At 41.2% G+C, this 20,184-nt stretch overlaps 1 protein-coding gene and 1 pseudogene across 2 annotated transcripts in view; one reads left to right on the forward strand and one right to left on the reverse strand.

Annotated features, from left to right (window-relative positions):
* WDR27 (WD repeat domain 27) overlaps nucleotides 1-20,184 on the forward strand; it is a 522,635-nt gene that overhangs the window by 200,582 nt on the left and 301,869 nt on the right. The window contains exon 18 of the mRNA XM_082251222.1: nucleotides 14,916-15,049. Within this exon, the coding sequence (XP_082107348.1) occupies nucleotides 14,916-15,049 (134 nt within the window). The remainder of the gene's footprint in view (nucleotides 1-14,915; nucleotides 15,050-20,184) is intronic.
* On the reverse strand, nucleotides 11,676-11,915 carry LOC309550860 (small nuclear ribonucleoprotein F-like; annotated as a pseudogene). The gene has a single exon. The product of its transcript is annotated as a small nuclear ribonucleoprotein F-like (transcript).

Consider the following 20,184-nt stretch of genomic DNA (forward strand, 5'->3'; position numbering starts at 1 on the left):
ACATTTTATTGTGTGCATTATGAGCTAACATATTACATTTTGTCCACAACCCCATTGGGGAACTTTTTCCTGCCTTCCTGTTCATGTGACACCAGAACAGGAAATGAAGATATTCGTTGTCACTAGGGTAAGACAACTATAATAACATAGCTAAATAGTTAGGTTGAAACAAGTCCATGGAGTTCAACCAATAAAGGTAAGGCAACTATGATAATATAGCAACTAGGGTAAGACAACTATAATAACATAGCTAAATAGTTAGGTTGAAACAAGTCCATGGAGTTCAACCAATAAAAATAGAATAAAAAAAAATACATTGAAATATACAGAATACATATACAAGACCCTATAACCCACAGTTGAATCAGGGAAAGACAATAAATAAACCATGATCAAGCATAGCGTAATTAGTGACAACAGGGTAAAAAAAAATCTTTCCTGATCCCTTGAGGCAATTGGATGTCTTCCCATCCCCTCCTCCTGCTGTGTGTCCTGGACTCTTCTGTCCCTTCTGGATGCCCCTGTCCATCATGGCAGATGTTAGGATAGAGATCAGCAGGAGATCAGCGAACATGTGTTCACTGATATTTCTTGTGGAGATATTCACACATATTTGGTATCTCTGTGCATGCTGTAAAGACTGCAGTTTTTAAACATGTTTGGTATCTTTATACTTTTTTGCAACCTCACCTTTTATAGTTTACTGAACAGTTAGGCAATATACAGGCAGTCCCCCAGTTACAAACAAGATAGGTTCTGTAGGTTTGTTAAGTTGAATTTGTATGTAAGTTGGAACAAGTACAATTTTTTAAGTGTAACTCCAGCCCAAAAAATAGTTTTTAAGTTTTTTGGATAGCATACGGAAGGGTTTACACCCATGTAACGTTTGTTTTGCTGTCTGTGCTCCTGTTCAGAGAATTTCATCTCACTGATTTCAGTCCCTGTGGCAATTGGATTTAGAAAATTTTGGGTAGTTGTGGAAACAAGGATTGGTGATAAAGTTTCAGTGTAGACACCTTTTTTGTAAAATAACTCTTACAGGAGGGAATGTCCCTTTTTAAAGGTAGATTTCCTCTCACTTCCTGTTGTCCCCCTCCATTTGTAAATATGAGTCGTATGTAAATCAGATTTTTGTAACTCGGGGACTGCCTGTAATATGTATGTGTGCACTAAAAATGTGTCAATGTGAGTTGTTCGGTGTAACTGTCCATCCAATACTGGTGGTGCTTTTGATTTATGTGTCCATGTCTGAGTGGAATAATTTTTATAACAGAGACGGTTTCATTTTCGGGAGAGACTTGCAGACCCTAGAGCTTTTAGAAAATATATTTAATGCTTTACCATTCTTGCTCCTCTAAAAGCTACTGACTAAAGTCTGTTCACAGTCATAGAGAGCTTTGGCTCTGGGCCGGGGAATCTGAGCTTCCCCTTAAGGAACATTTCTTTACTCTCCCTTCAAAGGTAGATGCTTCTTCAGCTCTGTCATTGACTATGTTTTTCCTGACCCCTCTGGTGGTTGTAGTTTACAACTTCCCCAATGCAGGAGGTCTGTTGAGATGGATCAACCTCATTCCTCCACAGCTTCTTCAGCAGTTCCTCACAGATGTACAAAGATTTTCTCTCATTCAAAAGGCAGATCTTGATGCCCTAAAGCATATTTCTACTTTTGCAGCCACATTCGGATAACAAATATCTTCTATTTGTTACATGTTCCCATTTACATAGCATAAACTAAAAAATCAAAAGAAAGTTTCTGCTTACCATGTTATGTTATGCTATGTGCAGGGCCGGACTGGGAATAAAATTCAGCCCTGGAAACAATTTCATACCAGCCCCATAGCATTATTATACGGGCCCAACAGCATAACGCCATTATTATCTTCTTCATAAAAGGGAAAACCATGCATTTTAAAGCAAGTTTGAAGAGTGTATTAAATATCGATAAGACATATATGAAAGCATATAGGGCTTTATATATAAAAGAGCAAATGCTAGTTAAAAGTGGTAAAAGTGCAGACATGGTACAGGAGATGTCAGAAGCTGTGCGGACATGGTACAGGAGATATCAGAGGATGTGCGGACATGGTACAGGAGAGGTCAGACTGTGTGGACATGGTACAGGAGAGGTCAGACTGTGTGGACATGGTACAGGAGATGTCAGAGGCTGTGTGGACATGGTACAGGAGATGTCAGAGGCTGTGTGGACATGGTACAGGAGATGTCATAGGATGTGCGGACATGGTACAGGAGATGTCATAGGATGTGCGGACATGGTACAGGAGATGTCATAGGATGTGCGAACATGGTACAGGAGATGTCAGAGGCTGTGTGGACATGGTACAGGAGATGTCAGAAGCTGTGTGGACATGGTACAGGAAATGTCAGAGGCTGTGCGGACATGGTACAGGAGATGTCAGAGGCTGTGTGGACATGGTACAGGAGATGTCGGGGGCTGTGCGGACATGGTACAGGAAATGTCTGAGGCTGTGCGGACATGGTACAGGAGATGTCAGGGGCTGTGTGGACATAGTACAGGAAATGTCTGAGGCTGTGCGGACATGGTACAGGAGATGTCTGAGGCTTTGCGGACATAGTACAGGAGATGTCTGAGGCTGTGCGGACATGGTACAGGAGATGTCTGAGGATGTGCGGACATGGTACAGGAGATGTCTGAGGCTGTGCGGACATGGTACAGGAGATGTCTGAGGATGTGCTGACATGGTACAGGAGATGTCAGAGGCTGTGCAGAAATGGTACAGGAGATGTCATGGGCTGTGCTGACATGGTACAGGAGATGTCTGAGGCTGTGCGGAAATGGTACAGGAGATGTCATGGGCTGTGCTGACATGGTACAGGAAATGTCAGAGGCTGTGCGGACATGGTACAGGAGATGTCAGAGGCTGTGTGGACATGGTACAGGAGATGTCAGAAGCTGTAAGGACATGGTACAGGAAATGTCAGAGGCTGTGCGGACATGGTACAGGAGATGTCAGAGGCTGTGCGGACATGGTACAGGAGATGTCAGGGGCTGTGCGGACATGGTACAGGAAATGTCTGAGGCTGTGCGGACATGGTACAGGAGATGTCAGGGGCTGTGCGGACATAGTACAGGAAATGTCTGAGGCTGTGCGGACATGGTACAGGAGATGTCTGAGGCTGTGCGGACATGGTACAGGAGATGTCTGAGGCTGTGCGGAAATGGTACAGGAGATGTCTGAGGATGTGCGGACATGGTACAGGAAATGTCTGAGGCTGTGCGGACATGGTACAGGAGATGTCTGAGGCTGTGCGGACATGGTACAGGAGATGTCTGAGGATGTGCGGACATGGTACAGGAGATGTCTGAGGCTGTGCGGACATGGTACAGGAGATGTCTGAGGATGTGCTGACATGGTACAGGAGATGTCAGAGGCTGTGCGGAAATGGTACAGGAGATGTCATGGGCTGTGCAGACATGGTACAGGAGATGTCTGAGGCTGTGCGGACATGGTACAGGAGATGTCAGGGGATGTGTGGACATGGTACAGGAGATGTCAGAATTATTAGGGGCCCTAATACAATGCTGATCCCCCTCCCCCTAATTCAATGCTAACCCCCCTCCCCCTAATAAAATGATGACCTCCCCCTAATACAATGCTGTTTCCCCTCCCTCCCCCTAAATTTGGGGGGGGGGGGAGGGGATCAGCATTGTATTAGGGGGAGGTCATCATTTTATTAGGGGGAGGGGGGTTAGCATTTTATTAGGGGGAGGGGGGTTAGCATTGTATTAGGGGAGGGGGGATCAGCATTGTATTAGGGGGAGGGGGCCCAGGGGGGGATGGCATGGCAGATAAGCATTGTATGAGGGGGGGCGGGTCAGCATTGTATTAGGGGGAGGGGGTAGGTTAGCATTGTTGTACTAGTAGGGGCCCTAAAATATGCTGCCCCCCCAAATGCAAGAGGTCCATGTCCCCCAGGCCCCAGCCCATTTACTCTTGCCTGGCTCAGCTGGCTGTCTCAGGCTCTGCTCCGCTCCGCCTCCGTTCCTTCAGTCACTGTCAGTCTCAGTCAGACTCCTGCGATCATGCTGCTGCTGGCGTCTGTGTGCTGTGGGAGGGATCGGCGCCGTGACCCCTCCGTGACCGTCTTGCAGAGTTACTTGCAGTCAGATGAATGATCCACCGCCGCACACTCACACAACCGCTCCTGCTGACCGGATGTGACGTCATGCCGCTCATAGCGGCTGAAGTAGGAAAGATCCGTCACTGGAGCGCAGCGGGGGCCGGGCCTGGGCTGCAGCGGCCATCACAGCGCAGCCACGGCGCGGTCAAATGCTTAAAGCGGCCCCAGGCCGGCGGCCCACTGGGAAATTTCCCGGTATCACGCTAGGTCAGTCTGGCCCTGGCTATGTGTGAGGATATTGCATCTGTTTTTATCTTTTTTTTTTTTTCTTGATTGTAGTCAATCTCCCCAATCTATGCACTTGGTACACATGATACTGGAACAAACTAAAATGTCAGAAAGACAAATTAGTGTACAATAAACGTTGTTTGGATAGATCTTCTGGACCTTCTGTTAGGTCTACTGTGTTAAAAAGTAAAACGAAAATAAAGGTTATATTAAATGTCGTTTACCATTTTCAATGCTTTTTTGAAAACTACAGCACTGAAAAATCCTATTTTGTTTATGAGATATTAGAGGATGTGCTTTCCATTTTTAACCCTGCCTTTATTGTGTGGACGGATTTCATTATCAGTTGTAATCTAGATTTAAATTCTGTTTGTGCTAAAAAAGGTTTAGAAGATGGGCTTCTTTAATTGTGTACTCCACCTGTCCTTAGAACCATCTAAAAAGTAAAAAAATAAAAAAAAAAACTATGCTATGTGAATGAGAACACATAAACATTAAGTGGGGTGTTCTCAAATGTGGCTGCAAAAGTGGAAATACACTTAACCCTCTGCATAAAGATTTGCCCCACCTTCCATGTTGGAGACTGGTAATTGTTATCACAGGTTTTTTGTAGCCTAGCAGTTCTGATGCTCAGGTTTTCCCACATAGCTATTTATTTGCTGCAACTTAGATCTTAGTATCTTTAACAGATTTTTTGCATTCTAAAGGGCCGAATAGAAACCACACGACATTTGGCCTGTGTGTATGGCAGCTGGTCTGATGGAGCATGACCAAAAAGATCTGCCGATCAGCATTCGATCAGTGCTAGAAGCAAATGGCTGGGAGCGCTGACTGGTGTCTTCTGGCAGTGAGGCTATCCCCCTGTCAGATCACAATAGCTCAACGGGGGAGATCACTGTACTAACATTGGATAGTTAGTACAGTGGCTTCTCCTGATCTCTTCATTTTCCTCATTCAGCCTGCTGGGTTGAACAAAAATAAAACTTCTAGTGTGTAGAGGCTTTACTCTTTATTGTGCCTTTTTTTTGCCAGCTTTATTAGGAATTTTTTTTTCCTGATAGAAATCAGTTCCCAAGTGTGCTATCCCACCTACAGTGGTGATCGAAAGTTTGGGCACCCCAGGTAAAAATTTGTATTAATGTGCATAAAGAAGCCAAGGAAAAATGGAAAAATCTCCAAAAGGCATCAAATTACAGATTAGACATTCTTATAATATGTCAACAAAAGTTAGACATCATTTACACTTTCAAAATAACAGAAAAAATGGCGTCTGCAAAAGTTTGGGCACCTCTAAAGTTTGAATGACCTCTATTATTTTAGTCTCCTTAGTGGAATACCTTACATATTTTTACTGAAAAGAGTCCCATTACATTCTTGGGAAAATTCTACAGGAAAATCTGGAAACCCACGGTCCATAGTTCCCAATAATATTTGGTTTTTGTTTTTTCCTCAAAAGTGACGTTTCCTTCTCTCATCATAGGAACAATAATATTTCAGCCTGCTTCTTCCTAAAGGTGATCTCTCTTGTTTAAATGTTTTCTCATTTGATCATTGAGGGAACTTATCCTGAGGATGCCTTCTTTTTTACAGTGGGCCTCTCCCTTAGGGGGAAATTTTAAGCCCAAGGAATCTTCGGGTATATTTAGATGTGGCTCTGATAACATCAGGTATGACGAAACACGTAGGTTTGAGCCGGAATACATGCTACTGCGCATGCGCCAACTAGCTGCGGCCATTTTGTTTGTGGAAAAGACCTGAGCTTGCTTTGATTTACATGCCTGTTTGTATTATGGCATTGCAAGTGTAATTCTTTTATCAAATTTTGCTATTTTAAATTGATTCACACTATAGAGAGCGTTCTTCTCTTTATTGGTAATATCGGCACATGGAGCCCCAGTGCTCAGCATATGTTGCAATATACTATGATACATACTGCTTTATCATAATCGCTGTGAGTGAACCAGAGGTCCTGTAGAACCAGCCTATATTTGTAAATGCTTTTTATGACTTCTCTGTAATGAGGTCATTATTATCCAGTAAGCACCCACCTTGTCCTCACTGTGGTGATTCACTGGGATTTGGAAGTTTGTCCCTTCTGGGATTCATCTTTGCATTGTGTAAGTCAGTCACCTGGGTTTCTTTACCTTGCATGGGACTTTATACTTACTCTTGAGTTTATTTATGCAATTATTTATTCTTACTTTCAGCACGGACATTTTGTTTCATACTGCGCAATATTTGTGATATTTGCTAGTTGTTAAGTGCTGCACTTTTTTGTCTATTTGTATATATGCCTTGTATTATGTTATTGTGACAGCTGCTATTTCACTTTGTATATGATTGTTTAAATTTACCTTTCCTCTGCAGCACGATCTGCATTCGGATCACCCATTAGAGGTAATTGAGAGGCGGTGGAAGCAATATAACGCCTCTTTACCATCTGTTTTTAACCCCGGATTTGCCGACAAATGCTTCACAACCACGTTGCAGGATTTTTGCGGTGCTTCCAGTTTGCCTGAATGTGTCGCATTTGACGGGTTTGTCACCCACCAATCACTACATTTCGGGTAGATTTTTCTGTGGGCACGAAGCATTGCTACCATTTCATGTAAACACCCCTGTATGCTGCCTATTGCAGCTTAAGAAGGCAATAAAAATGCAGCTCAACCGCACATTTTTACCATCCTCTCCAACCACACATCTAAATGAGGCCTTGCAGGTACAGCCGGTGTAGAGGTCTGGGGATTTTAAATTCCCTCTCCTCTTCCCCTGTCTTTCCATAGTGCTTCTGGGACAGATCAGAGGGATTCCATTTTGTCAACACTGGCAAATGATTGCTTGATTAATCGGAATCACTCTTGTTTTTAGTAAAATTCCACAATGTTTCCACTATTCCATAATCCTGTGTCTTTCAATAGACGATGAAGAAAATAAGCTTTTTTTTACTTACCTTAACCTGTAGTTTCTTGGAGATTAATGAAGGACACAGGCCCCATCTTTCTGTGTTGTTGGCCTTATGTATTGCTTTCTCGCAATACTGAGGCATGACTATTGAAGGTGGGGTTATATAGAGGCTGGCTTAACGTTTGTTTTGACAGTGTCCAAACCTCCTGTTTGGGGCAGTTTAATCCTTATGTCATAGACTATTCTGCAATCCTGTTTCACCCAGTGGACTCCAAAAAAAGAATTTGAAGTAAGCACAAATATCTTATTTGTATCAAAGTGGCACATTTTAGTACTACTTGAATTTGATGCATGAGACCCTGTCAGAATCGAAAGTGTCACAAACGCTTCATGAATTGGCGCATAACATTAACAGGAGGGTTTGACGCCAGAAAAGTGGTGCAGCCAATCAAACAGTGCATTCAGGCCTGCTTGTAAGTAGAGTTGGGCCGAACACCCCTCGGTTCGGTTTGCGCAAGAACTTTCGAACATCGTAAAAGTTTGGACCCAAACCGCGAACCCTATTAAAGTCTATGGAACTCAAACTTAAAAAAATCAAAAGTGCCCGTTCTGAAGGCCTTATATGCAAATTATTGTCAATGAAAAAGGATATGGGGGCCCGGGTACTGCCCTGGGGGACATGTATTAATGCAAATTTTCATTTTTAAAAAGATTGTTTTTAAAGGAGCAGTGATTTTGACGATGCCTAAAGTGAAACTATAAAAATGAAAAATTCCATTAAATACAGTGCCTGGGGGGGGTCCCTGAGTTTGTAAAGTCATGCCGTGTATAGCAGACATGGGAGTAAGTCACACATGTGCAAGTCTCAAGCAAGTCCCAAGTTACTGTGGTGAAAAGCAAGCAAGTCAAGTCAAGTCATTTATTTTGGTCAAGACACAAATCAAGTCAAAATACTGATCTACCCCATTTCCACCTTTAAATCAGTTAAAAGTCAGTGGTCAGGAAACGTTTTGTTTTATTTTCAACATTAACACAACTGCTTAGTGCTTTTTTCTTGGCATATTAAAGAAACACTTTGAATGCCCAAACAGCTCAAAATCCTTCGTCCGGTCATGTTTTAACACCACAGTCACTAAAAACATGTTAAGTATTTCCATTGTTAAACAGCCAGTGTCCTAAAAATCAGAACACACTGAGGTGTTTTAAGTGACTGTGGTGTCAGAAACACAACAGGCACATTAATGTTGCTTTAACACATCTTGAGAAAATGCAAATATGTAATAACTTAAAAAAGTAAAGTAATTTCGAGTCATATGTCTCAAGTCAAAGTCAAGTCGAGTCTTTTATTAATTTTAGTCAAGCAAGTCTCAAGTCCTCAAACTGGTGACTTAAGTCTGACTTAAGTCAAGTCATGTGACTCAAGTCCCCCACTTCTGGTGTATAGACAAAAATAAAATAATTTTAGGGGGTCCAAAAAAGAAACTATTCAACAACCCAATCTTTATGAAGAATGGGGCTTCCTGATGATAAATGTATATACCATACGGTCAATTTAAAACCGGGGAGCCTTAGTAACTATATTGAACTATAACCAACAAAAAACAAGGGATCCACAAAAGTGGAGTCGTTGTGAAAAAGTTACAAACAAGGCTCAACACTGGAATAAATGCAAAGATGCTTTATTGAAAAACCATGACTGGCGAGTAAATTCCAGCCGCTAAATTCTACAGCAGATAGAAAGAAAATACCTGTGACACTCAATGATGTAAAAATCAGTCACGCACTACACACATTTATGGGCCCCAGACATACAACCTTACACTCCATAAGAGATACTGCCCCCAATAGTCCTCATTTTAAACCAATGCACTGGTTGAATTAAATAGCCATAGACCATCTGTAAAAAAATCACAAGATATGCATAGGCTTGGGGAGTAAGGGACAGTTCAAAATGAAGCCTTCTACATGCTCCGACAATTATTCAGTGTATTGCTTCGATACAGGGTTCAGAGATTCCAAGCATACTCCATCCCAGGCACACGACAGAGGCACTTGGATACAGCTGGCAAGGTCCTTATGACCAAACTTGGGTCATGATGTATATGGGAGGGTTTGCACCTCGTGTGTATAGACTGGTGGCTGTATATAGAGTATTCATTACAAATGCAAGCATAAAGTTCAAGCCTCCACAAGGTCTACAGTGATTGATTGCCACTACCCTTATGTTTGGACTAATAAGTGTATGGTTTGGACATATGCCAAATAGTGCAGTCAGCGTCCTGTCAGTAGACCAGTGAGACCGTCCATGCAGAAATTGGTGTACACTTAAAGTGGTCTCCTTGAGGTCAGGGTAGGTCAATGAGCAATGCGCGTCTGCATCCCCGTCAGACGGAGCACCGGAACCCGAGGGAGAAACTGGATGTCATCAGAGCGTGGCTTGGAGCGCAAGGTGGAATGTAGGGCCTAACGCGAGATGACGTCAACGTGTTTCGCATGCGTGATGCACATTCTCCTTGTTTTATACTCACGGGCTCAGCCACTTCTACCATCTGGATTCAATTTTCAGGAGATTAGGTGTCTATCACAGTAACATCTTGTGAAGTTGTGGGCAGGAAAGGGCAGTACACTCCTGTAGTCATCTCAAGGGGCGAATAAACGATACATTGTAAAAAAGACATGCACCATCAAAAAAACACATTCACACTACCAAACCACCTATATCACACTATATAGCATATCTTCAGGGGGTAAAACCATGGCAAAGCGCTGAGGACCCCCCCCCCCCAAAAAAAAAGGGATATTTAACAAAGGACATCTCCCTATAAACCAGAAACTCATCACTCTACCTAGTAAAGAGAGTCATCATAAAATATTGTATTTAGGGCTTATCCTAATACTACAGACCTAATAGACACAGGGTAAAGTAGATAAAGAAAAGGAAAAATGGATATAACAAGGAAGTCCCAGAAGATAAAGACACATCTAGACAAAGATACCCAATGGACCCTGATTAAAAAAAAAAAGGCAAAGTAGGGTGTTTTCCTTTTAAAATATCCCCCTACTTGTATGTCCCCCCACCTGCCTGTATTTTTTAATCAGGGTCGATTGGGTATCTTTGTCTAGATGTGTCTTTATCTTCTGGACTTCCTTGTTATATCCATTTTCCCTTTTCTTTATCTACTTTACCTTGTGTCTATTAGGTCTGTAGTATTAGGATAAGCCCTAAATACAATATTTCATGATGACTCTCTTTACTAGGTAGAGTGATGAGCTTCTGGTTTATAGGGGGATGTACTTTGTTAAATAAACCTTTTTTTATTTTTTTATTTTTTTTGGGGGGGTTTTCTGGGTGGCTATATCCTCAGCGCTTTGCCATGGTTTTCCCCCCTGAAGATATGCTACAGTCAGGTCCATAAATATTGGGACATCAACACAATTCTAATCTTTTTGGCTCTATACACCCCCACAATGGATTTGAAATGAAACAAACAAAACTTTTAGCTTTAATTTGGGGGTATTTACATCCAAATCAGGTGAACGGTGTAGGAATTACAACAGTTTGTATATATGCCTCCCACTTTTTAAGGGACCAAAAGTAAAGGGACAGATTAACAATCATAAATTAAACTTTCACTTTTTAATACTTTGTCACAAGTCAATTACAGCCTGAAGTCTGGAACGCATAGACATCACCAGACGCTGGGTTTCATCCCTGGTGATGCTCTGCGAGGCCTCTACTGCAACTGTCTTCAGTTCTTTCATCCCTTTATGTGTTTCACACTGCTGTCAGGCAAGTAGACATGCACTGCCTGGTTGTCAGTTATTTTCACCTTGTTGATGTGACAGGCTCAGCCACATTTAACCCTTGTCTCATTATTTCTTTGTGGCGTAATAAACTTTGTGACTTTTACCTATACATTATTGGGGAACATTTCATCTTGTGTTAGACTATTATCCATCTTATTTAAGCCTTAACCTGAATTGATGGTGGTTCCCTCTGTTGAATTACCTTATTCTCTTACCCAGGAGACTTTACAGGAGCTGCTGTGGTCTATATGGCTTTACACCCCACCAATGTGTTTTCTGTTCCAGGTGCCTCATCTTTTTTGTGTTGGATTCAAATTATAGTACGCTCAGGCCAAGGTTAACCATTTTTTTAGATAAAATCTGGTGTCTCTTTCTCAGACTTTGGATAAAAGTAACAGGTGCGGAAAAATTGGGCTTTAGGTGTTGTTGATGCCTGCACACCGTAACGCTATAGAGGTACTCTTGAAAAAAAAAATCTGTTTGCTTTTGTATGTTTTGTTAAGAAAATAATGTCCAACATTAACCTCAAAAGAGAAGTTTCAAAATAAATTTACAAAACTATTTTGAAAATTGCTTTATTCTCTCGTCTCGCCATCTTCCGTCTCCTCTTCTACTCCTCGTAAATACAATAGATTATTACACCTTATTAGAACTTCTCCAAGATGTCCAGACAATGATTGGCGAGCTGCATGTTCATGTAGCTATCCACAGAGACCAGGTATCCCTGGTATTCCATACCCCATTTCACTTTCACTATGACTGGCTTACCAGTAAGGCCATTAAGGAATGGTTTTTGCGTTTAGTGGCAAACTCATTCTGCCGCTGAAGCTGCCACTGAGTTGCAGACCAGTAAAAGGAAGAAAAGATCTTCCCGCAGAATGCTCAGAGATCACACTTCCGGAAAGAGCAGGGAAAGACTAGAGGTATTCTTAATGAAAGCAAGAATTGGCCTTTCTGTAAAAAATTGAAAGTATTTGCACCTGTCAAACAGGTGTGGAAAAATTGGGCTTTGGGTGTTTGTGGTACCTTCACACCGTAACCCTATAGAGGTACTCTTGATGAAAGCAAGAAGAGCTGACAGATCTTGCATCATCTCCACTGGCTGTATGGAGATGTGGTGGCAAAACAAGCCGCAGCACTGAGCCCTGGCCTGCATTCTTCCTATTTGCATGCAGAGTTACCGAGTGTGCTGTGAAAGAAATATATCATCCCTGACTTTGCTTGCTGGACCACATGTCAGCAGTAAGGTGGACATTGCTGCTGACTGCCTTGCCCAAAAATGCCAAAACATTGCCTTCCACATGATGGTTTAGAGCTAAATTGGCTGTACGTGCAAATAAATGGCGTCTGAGAACCTGCCATTGTGGTACAGCACATTCTGCAAATTTGCAGAAGGGGGCAGAATCCACCAGATGGAAAGGCAGAAGTTGTAAAGCCAGTGATTTGGACAAGCTGGAATTTAGATGCTGGGCATGTGGGTGGCAGGGAGTGTATTTTTTTTTTTTGATGCAGCAGCCGGGGCAGAGAAATTTGCCTGCTATACTCTATAGCTGGTAGTGTGCTGCTGGCAGACGTGTTGCAAGGACCTGTGACAGCTTTTGCTAAACCATCATCTGTGTCAGTGGAGGCTGCTGAGAGGTCATGAGATATAGTGGGGGTAGACATGAAAAGTGAGGAGGAGAAGAATTGTGTCCCTTTGGTGTGTCTTTCAGGTGTTCTTGCTAACTGTGCATCATCAAGAAGCAAGCAGCTGATGCTGTGTTCAAATAATTCTGCTGACTCCTCCATGCATGATGCTGAGGCAATGAAAGGCGTAGCTCTGGACAAGGCAGAATAAGACGCTCTGGTAGTTGCGGTGGACTGCACACTAATCTCAGCTTGGGTGATAGATGAGAAGGATGGTTTAGTAAGCCGGTCCAGCACCTCCTCTGCATGCTCTGGCTGGATAGCACGGGCAGCATCATTAAACAGAGAAAATGTGCCATGCCTGAGGACGGACAATGTCCACCTTTTCCTGTGGATGCAGATGCTGCTGGCCCCCTCATAGTGGCATGGGAACATCCGGTATCTCCTTGTTGGCCTCCCAGACATGATGGGGGGGGGGGGCTTATTTACCTAAATGTATTAGATATTGGGAAATGTGTAATTGGATGCACTTTATTCAATGAAAAGTGGTGTTTGAGGATTTCTGCTGACAGAAATGTAAAAACTATAAAAAAAAAGAGAACAGGGTAAACCCCCCCCCCAAAAAAAAACCGCAGCAACCCCCAAAAAAAGGGATATACAGCACTGTATACAGCACTAAATGTTATGTAATGCTGTGTTAAACACTGCACTGCACTACACTAACACTACACTGACACTACACTATACTCACACTATACTAAAACTGCACTGAGATATCACACTATACTCACACTATACTCAGACTTCACTAACACTACACTGACACTCTACACTCAGAGTCACAATAACACACTATCTCTCTAGTAGCAAATGGAGCCCTGCTCTATCTATCTCCACTCCAACAACACACTGCAAAAGGTTCCTGTAGGAAGGAACCTTTTATAGTGTGGGGTGGGACTATGAGCACGGAGCCATGATTGAGCATCATGACTTTGTCCAATCCTAGCACTGACTGTGCTCTGTGCCCTGTTCGGGCAAAGCCTTGCACCTGACCAGCGGTCAGGTGCATTGCTTCATCCAATTAGGGCCCTAAAATCCACTCTGCAGCATGCAGTGCATTGTGGGGTGCTCGACGGGCGAACACCCCACTGAGTGCCCCCCAAATTTGGGTTTTCGCCAAATAGATGAACAGCTGATGTTCGGGCCTAGCAAAAGAACTGCTCGCCAAACTCTACTTGTAAGTTATAGACATCTGGTAAGGACTTTATTCCACTACATAGAATTGTGTCATATGCAAACACAGCAATTGTACTTTTAATCCCAAATTCAATATCATTCATAACTAGGTTAAAATGTAAGGGTCCTTAACACTGAACCTTGGGGTTCACAGTTATCAACCTCAACCATTCAGAGTATAAATCATTTTTTACTACTCTCTGAATATGGTCTTTAGGCCAGTTTTCTATCCATACAGACTAAAAATGTGTCAGATGCTTTTCCAAAGTCCAAATTTACTGTATTTCCAGCCACTCTTTTGTCCATGTTTGCTTTCTTCCTCTTGTTAAAAAGTACTTGTTGCGCCAATTTGAGCTGTAGCCAATCCAATATGATCTTTTCCTAATGTTATGCTATTTATTTACACAAAAAATGTTTTTTCCTGTGTCACAATGCAGTGTTGAAAATCATATAAAACTCTCCAAATTTAAACTGCATACATTCGCTTGGAACTTTACTATTCCACTATATGACATAAAAGTTGCACTATGTGATATACTGTAGTTTTAATCAGTAAATTTGTTGAATATATTTTGGGATTGTGTAAACTACATAAACATTGCATTGGGAAATATTAATGCAAAATTAAATTTTTTAAATTCTTTTAGTATTTATTCCCCCTACAAACCCACAGAAATAAAAATATATGTATCCATATCTGCTGCCAAATTAAAGCCATATCTTTCCTAAAAGAAAACAAAAAAAGCAATGTATAATACGTTAGAGTAGACTACACATGCTTATAACGTGCTTAACAGACACATCATCATAATGAAAAAAATGCTCTGGGACTCAAGGTGATTTAGGGAGAAAAAGGCCTGGGGACTCAACTAAAAGTAAAAAATGGAAACTCGATTTGCTATCTTCCATCAGTGACGGTTTCATAATTTAAATGTTCTGCTTCATTTTTTTAGGGTAAGGAAATGTTCTCTAAGACTGTTCGATTCCCCCAGTTCTACTACATGGATACATTTATTTTGTTGTCATCTGGAGCAGAGATTCATCTCATGAAATATCATCTGGATAACTCCAAAAATGACTTAAAAAGGTAAAGTCAAATCATTTGCGTACCTGGTTGCTATATTTCTACACTGCACTGCACCTACAATTACATGAATTAATTTTATATTGCCAAAGCACAATAATTTTGCTTACGAATAAAAAATAAAATACGATTTTTGTACCACCCATAACATATTTTTCTTGAAATCTAATGAGAGACACAGGAATTCCAAAATAGTTGGGTTATACAGTACAATGGTTTACAATATTGTAGGTTGAGAAAATGACAAACAGAAAAAAAATAGTTGTAAGCCCCATAAAATCTCTCCTCTATCCAGCAGCATGTGTCTGTATTTTAGGCAAACAGCACATAGGGTGAAAAAACACCTGTGCCCCTTAATGGAAGAAAAAGAGTTTATGGTAAGTACAAAACAAAATGTTTTATTTGTTGTCCATTGAGGGTCACATGAATTCAGAAACAGTCAGGGTGTACATAAGCAGTCCAACTGAGAGCTGGGCAGCAGTCACTGAGAGGTCCAACAGACAAAAGGACTATCCTACAACAGAGTATCTAAGGGAATCAATGCCCAAATAAAGGCTAGATGAGGAAAAGACCATGCAAAAACAGGGAACTGCCACTACCAAGAAGTGGACACCAATGATCAACGTGGTGCTCTAGGCCAGGCAGAGATTCACCGCTTAGGGAAAACTGGTGCCTGAATGAACCATAAGGTCATTCCAGCTAAATGGAAGGACCAACCAACTATCCATCAAAAACAAGAAGAAGACCTACTACCCCAACAGGAAGAAAAACTAGAAAACAAAGATCCCTAAGGGGAAGTTTGGACAGACAAACATCATCAAAAAGGGAAAACAGATGATCACTCGCAGAAGGCTCAAGCCCAGCATTTCTAACCCTTGATCTTCAGGGAAAGGAAGGACTATAATAAGGAAGGAGGTTACCTGATTGGATATCCAATCTCGCTATGAAATTATTGTGGGTATGAGATCCCTCCTAGCATAGTAACTCCAATGGTTAGACAGGATTGACCCACAAAGCTGGTAGAAGTTGAAGGGTACTAAACTTAACCTTATAAAAGGAGAGAGTAAGATAATAAATGACACTCTCACAAAGTGTAGGCAGATTGATGTACAAGAACACCAGGATTGGATGGAAGAAATGGGGTCCTTGCAATAAAACACTTGGGGTGTTACTATAGCGTGATAGACAACACTTCAAATCTACCTAACCCCTTAACAATTACTGCATATGATTCTAGGAATCATTTATTCTACCTGTAAGTGAATTGGCATTAAGCCATTAAGGGGTATTAAGCCTAGTGCTACCACTACGAACTTTCGACTTATAGTATAGGAGTGAGCAAGGAATCTAAGGATACTCAAAAGGCTGAGGCTTAGCTACAGATTGAATTATCACATCCCGGTGATCAGATTTCACAAAGTCCTCTGAACATACACTATCCCCTCGCCTTTTAATGTAGTGATCATCTGTTGGGGAGATCCTGATAACCATGGCTCTAGAAAAAAACAGTATGGTCACAAATGACTTGCACAGGATTGTCCAGCATAGGTAACAGGTAACCAAACTTGTTGCAGGGAGATTTCTTAAACCTTTTCAGGGGTGAAGGTCTTGTAGCACTTAGGTGGCAAAAGTCAAATCAGAAATGGATGCAAAAAAAAAAAATCCCCTGGTTACTCAGGAATTTCCTGTTTCAGAGAACCAGACTTAAAAGCCAAAAAATTTAAAAAGGTACATCCACCTGTGGGGTCCTCCCAAAGGGTGAGAAGGAATCATCCCATCTCCTACCAGAGACCAGTAAATAGCCTCAGGATCTTCTAGGTCCAGACAGACAATCTTATTGTCTTGCCCAGAGACCGGACTCTCTAAGACAGAGGACTAATCTGAAAGAGACTGGGAGACCATACTAGGACATCCACAAGTAACACCACAAACCCTGAAAAGGGAAGGCTGGGAAATGTACACATAGAGAAAAGGACACAATTCCACAGGAATTAGACTCCCATAGAAGAGACCTGAGCTGAACAGTACTGCTTAATGGAGATTCAAAGGCTATCAGCACTAGACACTTGGCAATTGTCATCTAGACACGTTTGCACCCAACAGATGCTCAGCATTGCTTAAACTGCGAGAAATCAGGAAACTGACCTTCTTTAAGGAGGGTCTCCTTAACATTCTACAATGGAGGTGCCATGAAAAGGCACTAGAATGGATATTTAGACTAATGCTGTGAGCAGAGTCCAGGGTTCCAAGGGGATGCTGAAGGCCCAGATAAGATTCAGAAGATTGAGCAGAAAGGTTAGAGGGCTTCTGGTTTTGGGCCCTATGGCTTGAGTAGAAGAAAGTCTCTGATTGCCTACATACTACTACCACTGTAGTAGATGAAGAAGAGGGGTCCTTCTGCCCCTTCCACAGGCCTCTTGTGTTGAGGCAGGAGTATACTCTGACCACCAGTGGCAATGCTAACAATGGTATCAAGAGCAGAACTGAAGAGGCAACTTCTCTTGAAGGATATTCAAGTCAGATGTTACTAAGCCGTATCATCTAGGTTCCAGGCACATAGCTGCTTATGCATGCAAACAGACATCAATTCACCATGCAGGAAACAAGCTTGCTTGCAACAGGATATTACTGCTAAAGCTAGACTCTGTTGGGATGGCACAGGAGTTCTCTTAGAGCCTTTGCAAACAGATTGCTCTAGTAATTGGGAACAAATAGACAAAAAGTCTAAACTGAAAACGGAGGTCCTTGTGGACATATTGGGAGGCCTCATCCTTGTCCAAAGAAGCCTCCAAGGAGGATGATCCTATGAAAGGAGTCACAGAATCTAGTTTACATGTGTCAGTGCCTTCTGGGGATAATGGATAAAGGCCCCCAAAACCAATAGGAGAGTATGTATTAAGGTCAGCTGTTGTTGTTTGAGAAGACATTGCTCTGTGAAGCAGAAAACAACCAGAACCAAAGTGAAGCAAGACCTTGCATACTCACAAACCAGAGCAGCTGGTGCTGATGGGGGGTCTTAGGTGGCTGGAAATTACCAAGTCCCTGTATGCAGGCAGTGAAATGAGACCAGAGACTGAATAATCAACATGGTGCAGCAGGAGCAATGGGATGGTTCTCCCTCTAGTCTGAATGGCAGTGGAAGGAGCGTGTGCACAATACTCAAGCTAATTGATAAAGTCAACCCTCAGTTCCCTCAGCTTTGATCCTTACTCTGGTAAAACTGATGGTTGCAGAAAACTTGAAAGGACGTCCAATAGTACTGAGGTAGCTCTTGGTGCTTCAGCCAGACCATCCTTACTCACTAAGTGAGTCTTCAGAGAAAGGGTTATACCAGAGATTATGCCATAATTCTGGATAAGAAAAGTGCTCTGCGATTACCTAACACAGTACAAAAAGCATTAAAAAGCTGATCCAGACAGCTGCTATGTAGAGAGTAGCTCAAGAAGCAGCATGCAAATCTTGAATGAAGTCAGTGAGGAAAAATTTTATCAGCAGTGTATCTTGACTGAAGTAATTAAAGAATAATATCATGAAAACAGAAGACTAGCAAAATTATGAAATTATTTCAGCAGAGGTGAGGAAAAGATGTCCAACCTCCTAGACCACTAGCAAAAAATTGAGACATGCTGGGTACAGGAGGGGTTCTATGGAGGCTGGATTGCAACATTTTTTCTGTTTGCCAGTGTTCCAACCTCCTGTAGGTAGCAGTATAACCCAACGGTTTTACAATTCCTGTGTCCTTCAATGCACAATATTAAAAAAAGTAGGTTTAGAGGTCACCTTAGGCTGGATTCATAAGATTTGAGAATACAGTCACATGGCTAAAAATAAATAGCCTTATGCTTGTGAACAAAAGGGAAACAATCAATTTTTTAATAGAATTTTCGTATTTAAGGTGTCCTAACTCATAGACATAAAAAAACAGTTTTGTATAATACACAATGTTTTGGAGCAATAATGAATAGCCTCTGTGCCTTGGTGCAAAAGCTATTAAGCTTGGGCTGCTTATTTTTAACAACAATAAGTAAAATATTAATTTTTATATATAGGGCTTACAAACCTGCTGGAGGCCTAAATAGCAGAATACTGAAAAATTAATACAAATAAAGGGACATGCTAATTCTATTGGCAGAGAATGAAATCCGAGTTTACAGTTGCATAATAGATTGTAGTAGGTACATTTTTTATATCGTTTAGTGCCCTCTAGACCCATTGATGCAGTAATGTGCTTCAGATATGTACATGTATTTCTGTATTTTGACATAGATTTATATTGAAAAGTACTCAACTGCATTTTCACATGTGCTCATACATGACTTTATTGCATATAAAGTTTGTGTTTTCAAAGCCCATTAGCTCATGCTTTTGTTCCTGCATTATGCAGAAACATTCCATTATAAATATTTCACATGATGCAGGTGTATTAAAAATGCATACTTTTGTTTATATAACCTGGTATTTCCCTTTACATTAAAGGAAGTCTGTCAGAAACAAGAGGAAATCCCTTTTAGACACTTGTCAGTAGAACTTATTGAATGATTTCCCCTGTTTTTTTTCTCCAAAATTTTGGATTTCCATTGGAAATCCAATTTGGATTGGAGACAATTTTTACCAAGACACGGATAGCAATAAACGTTGGGCAGGTGTGATAACACAGAATTAAAATAAATTATTTTTTGGTTATACACACATTTTGCACATACATTTTTTCTAAGAATGTACTTCGAATAGTGTATTTTCACTATTACCTCCATATTTAAAAATATTACTAACCAATGTTTTTCTGTCTTTCCCAGAGCAGCTTCTAGATTGGTTGTAACTTACCATTAACATTATTTTCTGACACAAGCAGTCATGTATTTTGTTAATCAAGCAATATAAACTTCTTAAAAACTTTATCAGTTATAACTGTTTGTTTCAAAATATATTTGATGCAGACGGAATACATATATAAAATATTTTTTTAATAGCTATGATATCATATATAGCTTGCATTCACTTGACTTTTTCTTTAGTGTTGAAAGAAAGTTATTGCTATGTGGTTTTCAAATAATGTACTAAAAAATCCAACAGAAATATTTTACAAATCCTGAAATTCTGGATTAAAATAGTCCTTTCTGGTTATCAAAAAGTGCTTA

The sequence above is a fragment of the Pelophylax lessonae genome (assembly GCF_965119305.1).
Source record: "Pelophylax lessonae genome assembly, chromosome: 3".
NCBI lineage: Eukaryota > Metazoa > Chordata > Amphibia > Anura > Ranidae > Pelophylax > Pelophylax lessonae.